Below are 14,712 nucleotides of genomic sequence, written 5' to 3'. Positions count from 1 at the left end.
ACTCCACAATCCTCTTACATCTCTTGTTATTACTGGCATCTTTTCCATCACTTCTATATAGACTCGGTTAACCTAACAGCTTGAAAATACAATACTCAACCCTACAGTAATAGAAGCAGTCCCTCTCCTGTCAAAATTGTGTTCGATCAGCTCTCTTCTTTCACAGAACATTCAGCTTTAAAAGTGGAGAATCAGGAGATCTGTCTGTAAATGAAACTCAGAAATCATTCAGAGATTGAAATTGCCTAAATAATCAAACTAGACCTGTCCACTGCCTTCGACAGAGGGAATACTCAGATCCTGCTGCTTGTCACGGGACGCGCAGGTCCTTCAAGGTGTCCCGAGGATGAGGGTAAACACTGGAGTGCCTCAGGGTTCAGTGCTTGGTCCGCTGCTATTGTCCATATAAACATCTCCTGGTTCGTCATGGAAACACATTGTGGTTCTTTTAAGTGTCTTGACACCTTAATAAAAATAAACAGCTTCTGCTTTTCATCATTTGTAAGTGTGTTTTTCTCACTTTAGATAAAAGCATCTGTTTAAGATACACTCAGCTCATTTTTCCTCATTAAAAGGTTTTACACTTCATATTTAGACTAAATAGCACAGTGGCACAATTTCTTTACAATTTACATAAAATTAATTCTGAAGTGTCATGAAACACTAAAACACATTTTAAAATGTTAATAAATATGTATTGCACCAGATGGAAGACAATGATAGCACACAATGTATTAATTGCAAGGGGAAAGATGTTCAGTATCGCGGATGTGATGTATATGTTTTATATTTGACCTGACTATCAACACGTACATGTCTAGGGTACCTCTCCACATTATTCATGAGTAGGTGAGGCTATTTCCCTCTCAAATTTTCAGAACAGTGGTGAGGATGAAGGATTTCATGACAAATCAATATATATTTTTACACTCTTTAAACAACATAAACAAAACAAGCAATCCAAACAATATAATCACAAATACAATCACACAGTTCAAACACAGCATAAGAACAGAGTCTAGAGCAATGGTGTGGACCAGCATGTGTGTGATCCAACAGACAGTCCAACAGAAGGAGCCTGAGTGGATCGAATGAAACGTGCGAACAAACCGACCATGTAACGAAAGAATTCACACCACAGAACGAGAATCATGCTGCAACATCGAGCACAGACGTGCTGAAGATTTTTTAAGCTGGACAGAAAACATGTTGGTGTAATCCTTGGATTAAAGGATTTCACAGGCACATGTGAATGTAAGTAATTGTGCCTAGATTACATTGAGATACATCTACATGTTTATTTGCGTAGAGACACATGGCCTTCACATTAAAGCACCTTTACCTTCCCTAACTGAGACAGACAGGGAGAGAATTAACCGGTGGGGGTGTGAGTGCAGGAGACTCAAAACAACTTTGCTTTAACCTTTCCATGGGTAAACTGAAAATGCTCACACAGTGATTCACTGGCTGATGTGTCAAATATTCACCTAAAATGTAACTAAATAGCAATAAAAAACATTGAGGTAGAAAATACCTGACATTCCAGTATTCCTTACTATATTTTAATAAACAGTCACACTATTCAATGCTGTCTTGGTTCTGTGTGTTTGGATCCTCGCGTCCCTCTACACCACACCTGACAACTTGGTCAAGAAACATACAAGAGAACTGAAAGTGAGCAAGTGTCGTTCCTCAGTGATCGACAGCCAAAACCAGGGAGTCTTCTTGACTCATACAAGTCACATGGTAACAGCCACATGACACTACTACAACACCAATGTCTACGATCAAAATACAAAAGAATATATTCAACCACATTTACAAAAGTGCAATAAAACAATATCATATTAAGATTTTTCTTACTTTAAAAAAGAATAATTATTCTTTTTACAGTAAGAATGATATAAATCAGTGGGGGAATTTCTAGGTGTGTGTGTGTGTGTGTGTGTGTGTGTGTGTGTGTGTGTGTGTGTGTGTGTGTGCGTGTGCATGTGTGTGTGTGTGTGTGTGTGTGTGTGTGTGTGTGTGTGTGTGTGTGTGTGTGTGTGTGTGTGTGTGTGTGTGTGTGTGTGTGTAAATAAAACAACCACCATCAGTGGCCAATTTTCCACTCCACAAACTGACACAAACATCATAATAGCAAACACACACATTCACCCCTCCTTCTCTCTGCTCTCCAAACTCATCCTTTCCAATCACCCTGCTACCTGTCCGCTTGATCAAATCTCCACTCACCTCCTTCAGGCCATTTCTTCTTCAGTTGTAACTGCACTCACTCATATTATCAACACCTCTCTCTTCACACTGGTGCCTTTCCCACAGCATTTAAGAGGCTCTGATAACCCCACTGCTTAAGAAACCCACTCTAAACCCTTCTTCCATTCATTGCAAACACACTTTTCTTACAAAACAATCTCCTGGACAACAACCAGTCTGGCTTCAGAAGCTTCACTCAACTGAGACTGCCCTACTCTCAGTTATTGAGGCTCTGAGACTGGCAAGAACAGCTTCCAGATCCTCAGTTCTCATCCCGCTGGATCTGTCAGCTGCGTTTGACACAGCAGATCCTCAAGATGAAGGGCATCTCAGGAACCGCACTCCAGTGGTTCAGGCCTTACCTCTCAGCAGGTCCTTCAGGGTGTCGTGGAGGGGTGAGGTGTCTGGAGTGCCTCAGGGCTCAGTGCTGGGACCGCTTCTCTTCTCCATCTACATGTCATCACTAGGGTCTGTCATTCAGAAACATGTTTTTTCCCATCACTGCTACGCTGACGACACACAACTCTACCTCTCATTCCAGCCGGATGATCCGACGGCAGATGATCCGACGGTAGCCGCTCGCATCTCAGCCTGCCTGACAGACATTTACTGCTGGATGAAGAACCATCACCTTCAACTCAACCTTGCGAAGACAGCGCTGCTTGCGGTCTCAGCCAACCCAACACTTCAGCTCAACTTCTCCATTCAGCTAGGCTCGTCAAAACAAACTACTGGTTTTCCTACAGAACAACCAGTGGCTCTGCTCCCCTATACCTAAACTCTCTACTCCAGACCTGTGAGTCCTCCAGAAGCTTGTGTTCTGCATGTGAACGGTGTGCCATCATCTCAAAGAGGCACAACATCACTTTCACTGACCTTCACCTGGACTGTTCCCTGCCGGTGGACTGACCTGCCCAACTCAACCAAGCACTCAACTCAACCAGTCTTTAGCCATTTTCAAGAAAATGCTGAAGACGCATCTTTTTTGTCAACACTTGACACATTAATACTCAAAGTTACTATTCTATATTTATTTTAAAGAAAAAAGAAAAACATAATGCTATGTGTACTTTGCTGGACTAACTGGGACTGGTCACAGGACTTGCATATTGTTGGTCATCTATTATCACCTATTGTTGATGTGATGATTTCAACCTTTGTGCCCGTCTTGTGCGTTCCTGGACTTTTATGTTATTACTAGGGATGGGGGAATTAACGCGTTAATCTTTGCGATTAATTTTAGATGTTTAACGCGTAAAAAAATAATAACGCAATTGACGCAGCACTTCTTTTTTTTTCACCTTGTTTCCATGACTTCCTGTTGCGGCTGCTATTGTGAGTGTGCCGAACCAAGTCACCCTGTCATGATGGAGATGGACAAGGATGGAGTTTTAGGAGGAATGTTTACATTTAAAAAGTTGCCTGATGGCCTGTTTGATAAAACAAAGATGGTGTGTACGATTTGCAAAGCTGAATTCAAATATTATAGAAGCAATTCGTCTTTAATCTACCATTTAAAAGCAAAGCACCCAGGTGCTAGCAACGTAACTAGCGAGGCTACAGGAGGGCCTCGCCAATCCACGTTACTAGAGTGCTACAGTAATCGTGGCAGGCCATTGACCAAACCTGTAACTGAAAAATGAACCGATGCTTTAGCTAAATGGATAGCTAGAAACTGCCGCCCAGTTAGCACTGTGGAAGACGAGGGACTGAGAGAAATCATGCAAATTGCATCGGGAGACACGTCTTACAATCTACCCTCGAGAAGAACGATTATGTCGAGAATACACAGTTTGTATGACAGCGAGAGGGCGCGAAGGATGGACATTTTAGAGAAAGCAAAATATGTCGCTCTCACAGGAGATCACTGGACATCCGTGAGCAATGACAACTACTTGGGCGTCACAGCACATCTCATAGATGAAGAGTGGCGATTGCGTTCGTTTGCCCTTACTGTGAGTCAGACCACAGAGCACCACTTTGCAGAGGCATGCGCTGAACATTTTTTGGAAGTCGAGCAAGAAACACTTGTACAGGACGTAGCGACCAGATGGAATTCTACCCTAGAGATGGTCAAGCGGATCCAGAGAAACCAATCGTCACTGTCCACCACTTTGGCTCAGCAAAACAGCAAAATTGTCATGTTCACTGCACAAGAGCTCGCTAAACTGCAAAAGCTGGAGGAACTACTAGAACCTTGCAGGTTAGTTAATATTATGCTAGTATCTCTCTACCTATGTTTGTGTGTGTGCTCTCTGTCTTCTGTGTGCGTTTATCCCCCTCTGTATTTAGTTTGTGTTCTCTCTCTCTCTCTCTCTCTCTCTCTCTCTCTCTCTCTCTCCCTGTGTCTTATGTTTGTGTTCTCTCCATCTTTGTGTGTGTGTGTGTGTGTGTATGTGTGATAGGGGATTCTCTATTACTCTGTGTGTGTGTGTGTGTGTGTGTGTGTGTGTGTGTGTGTGTGTGTGTGTGTGTGTGTGTGTGTGTGTGTGTGTGTGTGTGTGATAGGGGATGCTCTATTACTCTCTCTCTCTCTCTCTCTGTGTGTGTGTGTGTGTGTGTGTGTGTGTGTGTGTGTGTGTGTGTGTGTGTGTGTGTGTGTGTGTGTGATAGGGGATGCTCTATTACTCTCTCTCTCTCTCTCTCTCTCTCTGTGTGTATGTATGTGTCTGATAGGGGATGCTCTATTACTCTCTCTCTCTCTCTCTCTCTCTCTCTCTCTGTGTGTGTGTGTGTGTGTGTGTGTGTAATTTATTACAATTTACTGACATATTTCAAACATTTCCACTGCAGAAATGTGACTGAACTCCTGGGGGGAGAGCAATACATCTCCTGTTCAGTGGTGTTACCAGCATTGTGCCACTTGTTCAGAGTTATGAAGCCATCAGATGATGATCCGGTCTATGTGTTGAGGTTCAAGAAGGTGTTTACCACAGACCTAGCTAAACGGAAGGAAAGCACCAACCTCACATTGAAACATTGTTCTGTATTGCGCCAGATTTATTTATTCATTTATTCAGACAATTTAAAAAAATACCCATTTTATCCAATTTCCCATTTATTCCAGTGGGGATCAAATTGACCAGGTCTTGTACCACTCCAATGAACACACAAAAAAAAATTGTATTAAAAAGGAAATTAATTTCGGGTCAAAATGACAAGAGGAGAGGATGTGAAATATGTCTATAAAGTTTTTATTTAGTTTTAGTTATTTTAGTACTTCAACTTAAACTAAATCAAAATGAGAAATGCTGCCTTGGCAACGACCTGAAATAAAATAAGTTTAAGGTTTTTTTTATTTTTTATTTTATGGTTTTAGTTTTAGTTAACAATAATAACCCTGTTTAGAGTTCTTTCACTTGTACACAGTTCATACAATAAATCTAAGTTTACAGAATTGTTTAATAAAGATCACATTATCCTCAGTAAGACAGGTCAGAATTACTGTTATGTGCGCAGTTGTGTTTATTAGCATAGCAATGCAGTGTGGGGAAGAGCCTTTCAGAGCAAAGATATTTCTAACCAAGTCCATCCATGCGTAGAGACTGAAGAATGAGAGTGACTGGAAAACTTGGAGAAAGATATCTACTTCCGCATTGCAACCAATGAAGCGTCACATTTTAATGTCTGTTGTCTGAATGTCTGAAATTTTTTAATTTCTGTCTTTGATCCTATTATTACTGTGATTTTTTGAATGTTTCTCACCAACACATACAGATACTGTGTGCTTTAAAAAAAGGATTTGTGAAGCTCTTTCACACACACAGACACACATGACATCAGCTCTTGACTCTCAGATCACACAAGTTTGATCAAACACCTCAGGGAACAGCCTGTCATGATCACACCGCTTCTGTCATTTTCAGAAGCATATAACTCTTTGATTATGCAGACCTGTCTTCCTGATGCTGTTGCATGAAATCACAAAAAAATACCTTTTATAAAAAGAAGAAAACAAAGAAAAAGAAAAAGAAAAAAGAGGGCAGTAGTGGCATGGTTAGAGAGTCGGACTTGCAACCCAAAGGTTGTGGGTTCGAGTCACAGTAGCAGCAGGAAATGTAGGAGTGAACGAACAGCGCTCTCTTCAACTCTCATTACCCACAACTGAGGTGTTCTTGAGCAAGACACCGAACCCCCAATCACTCCCCGAGCACCACAGCACTAGGTGTGTGTTCAATACTTATGAGTGAGGGAAAAAATTGATTCATATATGAATAGCAATTCTATCTTCCAATACAGAAATGTAATATATGGCCATATATGTACTTATATTTTAAATAGCATGACATATATCTATACATATATTTGACTTATCTGAGAACACAATATATGCCTGCAACATATATGAACATTTATGTGTCCAAACATGTGAAGAAAATATTTGAGTTCATCCATATATGATACCATATATCTGCATATGTTACAGTATAGTATTGGTTTCTCGCATATATGGACAACATTAAATATAAATATGTGACATACATATTTGTTTTCCGCATATTTAATAAATGTATGTAAACATACATGCATGTGATACTGATGCATTTTTAAAGCTGTGGCATATGGTTATGGTACTTTGTGGATGTATTTGTCAAAAATGACAAAGAAAACACTGTATTATTGTATTAAAAATACTATATTTAAGTGAATAATATATAGTGAAAGTATGTACTATGGAAATAAGTACATATATGCATGTATACATATATGCGTCTTACATATATTTCACATTTATGTGCATATACAGGAAAATATATGGCACTTACATGAAAACGGCCATTTTTGCTATATTTTGAAATATATGTTTCATATATGTATATGTGTTTTACATATATGAATTTTGCATATATTCTCATATAGGCAGCAGACATACATGAGCACTGACATTATATATGTAATTAACATATATTGACATATATTACATTTCTGTATGGGGATCTGCATCGATTCACAAATTTCAAAAATACATTTTCTAAAGTGTTAGACTTCTTTAACTTTGAAGTTACTGACGTTAATCACAATGGACACACGACAGACACACAGCTGAAGTACGAGCACAGATGCCGACTCTCACATGCATACAATCTCAAATTCAGTTCTCTTTCACAGCTACACACACACAATTGTGTCAAAATGCACATCATGTGGACTTTAGAGTATTCACTGTAAACAGTCTGTTCTGTCTTACGCAAAGAAAACAAATGGGAGAACATCGGATGTGTAACAGATCCGTGCATTCATTCTTAAAGGGACAGCAGCCTCATAAACTGTTGCCATCCAATTTATTAATGTTAATTAAAAATGTATATTTAATTCATACAGTGAAGACTATACAGTGTTTTATTTTAACATTTGATTATTGTTAACATTTGACATGTTAAATATACCTATGCTACTGTACCCAAAACAATATTTAATTAGTATATTATTTTCTATTGTATTTGTCCTATTGTTTGTAATTTGCTTCTTTGTTCCTATTTTTAATATCAAAAGTTAAATAAAAATGCCTTGCCTTGCTTTATTACAGAAGACTGTGTGTAATGATTGTAGTCGGCTTAAAAGGCATTTGTTTTATAATATTGGGTTGAATAAAATGAGAAGAAAAACTAAATTAATTTTAAGGTTTGCATGTAATTCAGTAGGATTGTTCTTCTTCTAGATTTATTAAACTGTCTACTGCAGTCAAATAAGAAAAGTAACACAAAAAAGTAAACTACAATCAAATCTATGCACATATCGAATCGAAATTTGATTCAAAATCGAGAATCGTGACCTCAAGTATCGATGTGAATCGATTCGCGAGGTACCAAAAGATTCCCACCCCACTGCAATACTCACTGCCGTGTGTGTGTGCACTTGGATGGGTGAAATGCAGAGCATGGGACACCGTACTTGGCTACACATCACTTTCTCACTTTCATAGCAACAGGAATGAGCCAATGAGAGGAGAGAGCAGGAGAGACTCACCGTGGCCAGCTCGTCGAACTTCCCGAAGAGCTCGTTGAGCAGTTTGACCAGCTCCTGTGCGGTGCACTGCGACGCCAGACTTGTGAAGCCCACGATATCCGCAAACAAGATGCTGGAGGAACAGAGAGCAGGGGAAAGGGTTTTAGACGTGTCTTTTGGTTGTCACTTTACATCAAAAGGATCTCAATAAGGAAGATTTAAAAAAAATAAAAATAATAATATAAAATGAAGCAATATGTTTGTTTATATTTCCGTTGCAGTAGTGAGCAGTTTAATATGGGTGTCACAATTTTATTGAATGTTTCATCTGATTCAGATTAAATTATTCAGTGTAAGATGACAACTGTCAGAAAATATCATCTGTAGTCTGAGCTGCGGCACAGAGGCGCTGGCCTGTATCTGTCTGTCCACCCTCATTGTAATAATGAATGGACAGAGACGAGTCCGCTGGGGTTAATCGAGCTGAAGCCCTGAACGTTCTTTGTGATGAAAATAAATCTGTCCGTGCTCAAGTTCATAAGACATGAGTGGAAGCTTTCTGCTTTCTCTCGCAGAGGTGCAACTTCTCTGTCGAGAATGAGATTTTATACGCAAGCATAAGGCTATTTCTAAATGTATCATCTATAAGCATAATATAAAGTAAAGAGACATATAAATCTGTCTATTTTTACACGTTTAGGGTTGGCATTGATCTCTTGCATAATGAGCATCTGTCATTTTTGCTTTGATCCTCTACATTTCAGTGGTGTGTTTATAACTGTTATTTGGCAGGCAGAGTGTTCATTTTTTTAAAGATGGTAGGACGAAATCTTCTATCACTCCTGCAGTGCCAGACGAATCTGAATGTCATAATCCAATAAAAAAAGCAGGATCACTCATTCCATAAACAGGTGAGCGAGAGCTCAAGGTGTAAATGGAGAACCAGGCGACATATAGATTACAAATGGAGCACAACAACAAACCCTGTGTGTGTGTAAACTAATTATTGTCTCCTGCACATACAGCAAATAGCCTATTAAAGACTGGAACATGCCTCATCAAATGTGTCATATGACCACCATGCCTAGTTTTTGTAAAGCTCATACATTTCTGTAACTGTGTTCTCACTTAAAGTCCCCTCTTCTAGAGCAAGTTTTCCTGCTTGAATGTTGATTATTTTCCTCATATTCTCCATTGTTGCGGCTCCTCTCTTCCCAGTCTGTCAGTAACGCTCTGTTTACTTCCTGTCTCTATGAAGCCCCTCCTTCTGAAAAGCACACTGTGCTCTGATTGGTCGGCTAGAGCGGTGTGTTGTGATTGGTTGAGCGCTTCAAGTGTGTTTGGGAAATGTCCCGCCCTTTACCATAACCACCAGTTTAACACACTACTAACTAACTCAACCACTTTATTCTGCGTATGAATTATTATAATGAGGAATATTGTGACGTGTTCGGAAGAAACTCAAGATACAATGGAGGCGTTTCAGGAGTTCAGACACTGATATAGAGAAGAACTCAGAGCTTTTTCATGCTCAAACAACAACAGTACACACTAAAGACAGATGAAGAAGGAGAAAAGCAGAATAGGTGCTTTTTAAACTACATGTGTTTATTGATATTTCTTCAGTATTATTCTCAATTCTAAGCTTTCACTCAAATAAAATGTCTCCTACTGACTGAATCATTTATTTTCTGTTGTTTTCCACGAATATGTTCCAGCATTCAGCAATCACTTCCCCATCCAATCAACAACCCTTGATAAAACCAGTTCCTGCACTACATGTTTCCTGTTTGAAAAGCTGTTTCACTTAGAAATATATCACAGTACAGGAGTGAAGCTGATCACGACCTCTGTTTCAATCTCCGTCCACATATTTTCTTTCTTGTTTTATGCATAAACTCTGTAAACAAGACGTCTTATGTGCATGTCTTTGTGCATCTCAAGCAAATGTATCTTGATATTCAGCTATTTGAATTTAGATATTTAGATATTTGTACTGTTAAACAAGTTAAAAATAAACAAGTCAGAAATACCACAAGGAAGAACATTTTTCCAGGGCAGTAAACAGTTGATGAAATATGAGTCAGATCTGAAGCTCACACCACAGTAACTGAGATAAAGGCTTCAGTCTCTCTGGTTCTCATGAGAGTGTTAATAAACCAGGTCTGATGACGGTTCGGCCACCTGTCATTTGACTGCCTCCCACTGTCATAGTGATATGATGAAGATGACGATGATATGCACACACACACACACACACACACACACACACACACACACACCTTGACGGTCCAGAAACACATGAACACTGACGTCCAGCTCCATCTGAGCTGTGAAGCGACACACACATGAGAGCGAGGCGTTCGAGGCGTCCCGCGGAGTGTGTGCGGAGGCGCAGGAACACTGAGCCGCTCAAATGCCGCTCTGTCAGATCACAGATGCCTCCGTAACACTGGTGCCATAAATTCAGTTTGCTGTGAGTGTCTTAATGCGCGTCCATCTGTGACAGAGTTCATGCTGTTGACGAGCAATCAGAGGAGCATGAGTGACAGAATCTTTCAATCAATGAAGATAATGAGTGACAGATCAGGACAGAGACGAGCACGAGTTACACATCATTTAATCAGCCTTTATGAGTAATGACACATGATGAACTGAAGACTACTGTTACTAAGAGGGTGCTAGGGTGTTCTTAGTGATTGTGGTTGCTGGGACATTATGGGCAGTAATTACTGGTGTGTCTTATCACTTGGTGTAAAATTTAAATTGTCTGAAAAAAGGCATGCCTTGTAAGCGGTTGACCAATCACAACAGACTGACCAATCAGAGCAGAGTAGACAATCACAACAGACTGACCAATCAGAGCAGAGTAGACAATCACAACAGACTGACCAATCAGAGCAGAGTAGACCAATCACAACAGACTGACCAATCAGAGCAGAGTAGACCAATCACAACAGACTTGGCCATCTGATCAATCAGAACAGAGTAGACAAATCACAACATAACACTGGGTCATCTGACCAATCAGAGCAGAGTAGACCAATCACAACAGACTGGGTCATCTGACCAATCAGAGCAGAGTAGACCAATCACAACAGACTGGGCCATCTGACCAATCATAGCAGAGTAGACCAATCACAACAGACTGGACCATCTGACCAATCAGAGCAGAGTAGACCAATCACAACAGACTGACCAATCAGAGCAGAGCAGACCAATCACAACAGACTGGGCCATCTGACCAATCAGAGCAGAGTAGACCAATCATAAACAGACTGGGCCATCTGACCAATCAGAGCAGAGTAGACCAATCACAACAGACTGGGTCATCTGACCAATCAGAGCAGAGTAGACCAATCATAAACTGACTGAGCCATCTGACCAATCAGAACAGAGTAGACCAATCACAACAGACTGGGTCATCTTACCAATCATAGCAGAGTAGACCAATCACAACAGACTGGGTCATCTGACCAATCAGAGCCGAGTAGACCAATCACAACAGACTGGGCCATCTGACCAATCAGAGCAGAGTAGACCAATCACAACAGACTGGGTCATCTTACCAATCATAGCAGAGTAGACCAATCACAACAGACTGGGCCATCTGACCAATCATAGCAGAGTAGACTAATCACAACATAACACTGGGTCATCTGACCAATCAGAGCAGAGTAGACCACTCACAACAGACTGGGACATCTGACCAATCAGAGCAGAGTAGACTAATCACAACAGACTGACCAATCAGAGCAGAGTAGACCAATGACAACAGACTGGGACATCTGACCAATCAGAACAGAGTAGACCAATCACAACAGACTGGGTCATCTAACCAATCAGAGCAGAGTAGACCAATCACAACATAACACTGGGTCATCTGACCAATCAGAGCAGAGTAGACCACTCACAACAGACTGGGACATCTGACCAATCAGAACAGAGTAGACCAATCACAACAGACTGACCGATGCATTTAAACCTGTTGTAGGAGACGCAAAAACAACATCAACAATCTTTAAAATAGCAGGGGCACTTTAAAGTGCGTGAGTTCTGTGAGTTATTTGATCTGGAAGTTCAAAGTCAAACTGCCTTCTCTGTTGATGACTGTTGAGTTAAATGATGCTTCCTCTCACTGAAACATGAATCACCCTTTAAAGTAAATGTTTAAATATTGAAATATATACATATGCATATCACTGTTAGAAATACTGAAAAATATTTGTCATTCAGAGTCAACAGGGCAGGAGGAGGAATGGCGCATATTCCCTCCCTCTGATCTGGACAGAAATACTCTTGAGCATGAGCAGATCTCTGTCAGTGTGTGTGTGTGTGTGTGTGTGTGTGTGTGTGTGTGTGTGTGTGTGTGTGTGTGTGTGTGTGTGTGTGTGTGTGTGTGTGTGTGTGTGTGTGTGTGTGTGTGTGTGTGAGTGTGTGTGTGTGTGTGTGTGTCTTTAAGCACTGCCAGCGTTACGCAACAGTCTTTAGTGTCCGTTGCAGCAAATCCCTGCAGAGGTTTAATCTGCAGACCAGCGAAGTGTCTCAGAAACACCGCAGGACACACGGAGCTGAAGGACCTTCACTGATCACGGGATCCTGTTCTCCACGAGAACCAACACTTACAGTAATTCCCCCTATAGTGAACACTGACTGAAGATCAGCAGAGAAAGTCATGACATTTTCATAAAAGATTATGACAAACATGCATGTATTTGTTTAGAAGAATGTCATTCACAATGAGACTGAACATGCGCTGTAGTAAAGTGAAGAGTAGAGGACGACCACTAGCGATAACTAGGGTGGAAAACTGGGTTTTGAAAACTTTCCATTCAATTAAAAAAAAAAATATATATATATATATATATGAAGACTTCAGATGCAAAAGCCTCCAAGTGCCATCTGAAATTTTCTTCTGGAATGATCATTTTTATAAAGCTGAAGATTTCAAAGTGAAATTACTGAACTTAAATATACGAGCTTGATAAAAATGATAATTTTAGAAGAAAATTTCAGATGGCACTTAGAGGCTTTTGCATCTGAAGTCTTCATATATATATATAATTAAAAAATCACAATAATGACTAAACCATGAGAATGCATTGTTATTATTTAATCAAATTAATAAAAATAGTACATTATGTTTATTTTACTGCCAAATGTACAATGCACTGTACAAGAAAGGGCTAGAAATAAAGTAAATTCTAGTCTTTTTGTAATGTAATTTTAGAACAGCACTATACATTTCATATCCGCGTGAGCTCATGTGTCAGGTGAATGTGTGTTCATGTAGTTTACGGTTTTATCCCTGCAGCCACAGAGAAACACAGAGGAAAAACTATAACAAACTATCAGCCACTGATCTTTGCTGATGGAACCAGTAGTAAACTAATAAAGCAACTATCAGCACTGTAAAATCAATGTGTCAGTCAGCCCGAATTCATGCTGACTCAAGGTCCATCAGTCAGTCAAGGGTGTAAACAAAGAAAACAAAGTCTCAAGCTGGTTAATCAAGTTGATGTCAGTAACCTTTACATTTACTCAAACCATCTCAGTCCGCGTTACCTGACGTTGTCGTGCCGCTGGATGTAAATCTTGTGGAAGATCCTCTCGGGTGGTTTGAGGAAGTCCTCCTTCATCTCCATGGCCACGTTCCTGGGCAGAAGACTCATCAACAGACGCTCCTGCATGAGTGGACGTTCACATGACAAATCAAGAACAAAACAGCACAAGCATCTCTGAAGAATGAAGGAATCACATGAAGTTTGACCTGCTTCTCGTTCTCGTCCTCCATGCGCAGTCGCTCCTCGATGCAGTTCCGGGCCTGGAGAAAGGCTTTCCGCTGTGCTCGCTCCGTCAGGATGCGTACGAACAGACCGGACAGATTCACACTGGTGAAGAGCAGTGTGTTCGCCACCAGCTGCCAACATACAGACCAGATCAATCATTACAAGACATGTTGACACGACACAAGCTTCAATATGAGAGCTTTAAAGAGCAGCTATTCTGCTTTTCTCCATCTTCATCTCTCTTTAGTGTGTAATGTTCTTCTCTATATCAGTGTCAGTGTTTCTGAACTCCTGAAACGCCTCCATTGTAGTCTTGAGTTTCTTCCGGGAACGAACACGTCACAGTATTCCTCATTATAATAATTAATACGCAGAATAAAGGGGCGGGGCCTGGTTGAGTTAGTTAGTAGTGTGTTAAACCGGCGGTTATGGTAAGAGCGGGACATTTCCCAAACACACTCGAAGCGCTCGACCAATCACAACACACTTCACCAGCCGACCAATCAGAGCACAGTGTGCTTTTCAGGAGGAGGGGCTTCATAGAGACAGGAAGTAAACAGAGCGTTACTGACAGACTGGGAAGAGAGGAGCCGCAACAATGGAGAATATGAGGAGAATAATCAACATTCAAGCAGGAAAACCTGTTCTAGAAGAACACGAAAACAACAAGACTTTGTAAAAGAGCACTAGAACAGTTTGTGTCAGTGGAGCAATGTGAACA

General features: G+C 40.5%; 1 protein-coding gene across 3 annotated transcripts in view; it reads right to left on the bottom strand.

The window, feature by feature from the left end:
- The window catches only part of adcy1b (adenylate cyclase 1b), a 58,642-nt gene that overhangs the window by 38,778 nt on the left and 5,152 nt on the right, over positions 1-14,712 (bottom strand). For all 3 annotated transcript variants that reach the window (XM_084120614.1, XM_084120612.1, XM_084120613.1), the window contains exons 2-4: positions 13,973-14,122; positions 13,768-13,886; positions 8,224-8,335 (exon numbers count right to left, since the gene is read on the bottom strand). In XM_084120614.1, coding sequence (XP_083976740.1) covers positions 8,224-8,335; positions 13,768-13,886; positions 13,973-14,122 — 381 coding nt within the window. The remainder of the gene's footprint in view (positions 1-8,223; positions 8,336-13,767; positions 13,887-13,972; positions 14,123-14,712) is intronic.

This window comes from Abramis brama (assembly GCF_963993115.1).
Source record: "Abramis brama genome assembly, chromosome: 7".
NCBI lineage: Eukaryota > Metazoa > Chordata > Actinopteri > Cypriniformes > Leuciscidae > Abramis > Abramis brama.
The sequence above is the reverse complement of the archived record's forward strand: the minus strand, read 5'-3'. Positions and strand labels throughout refer to the sequence as shown.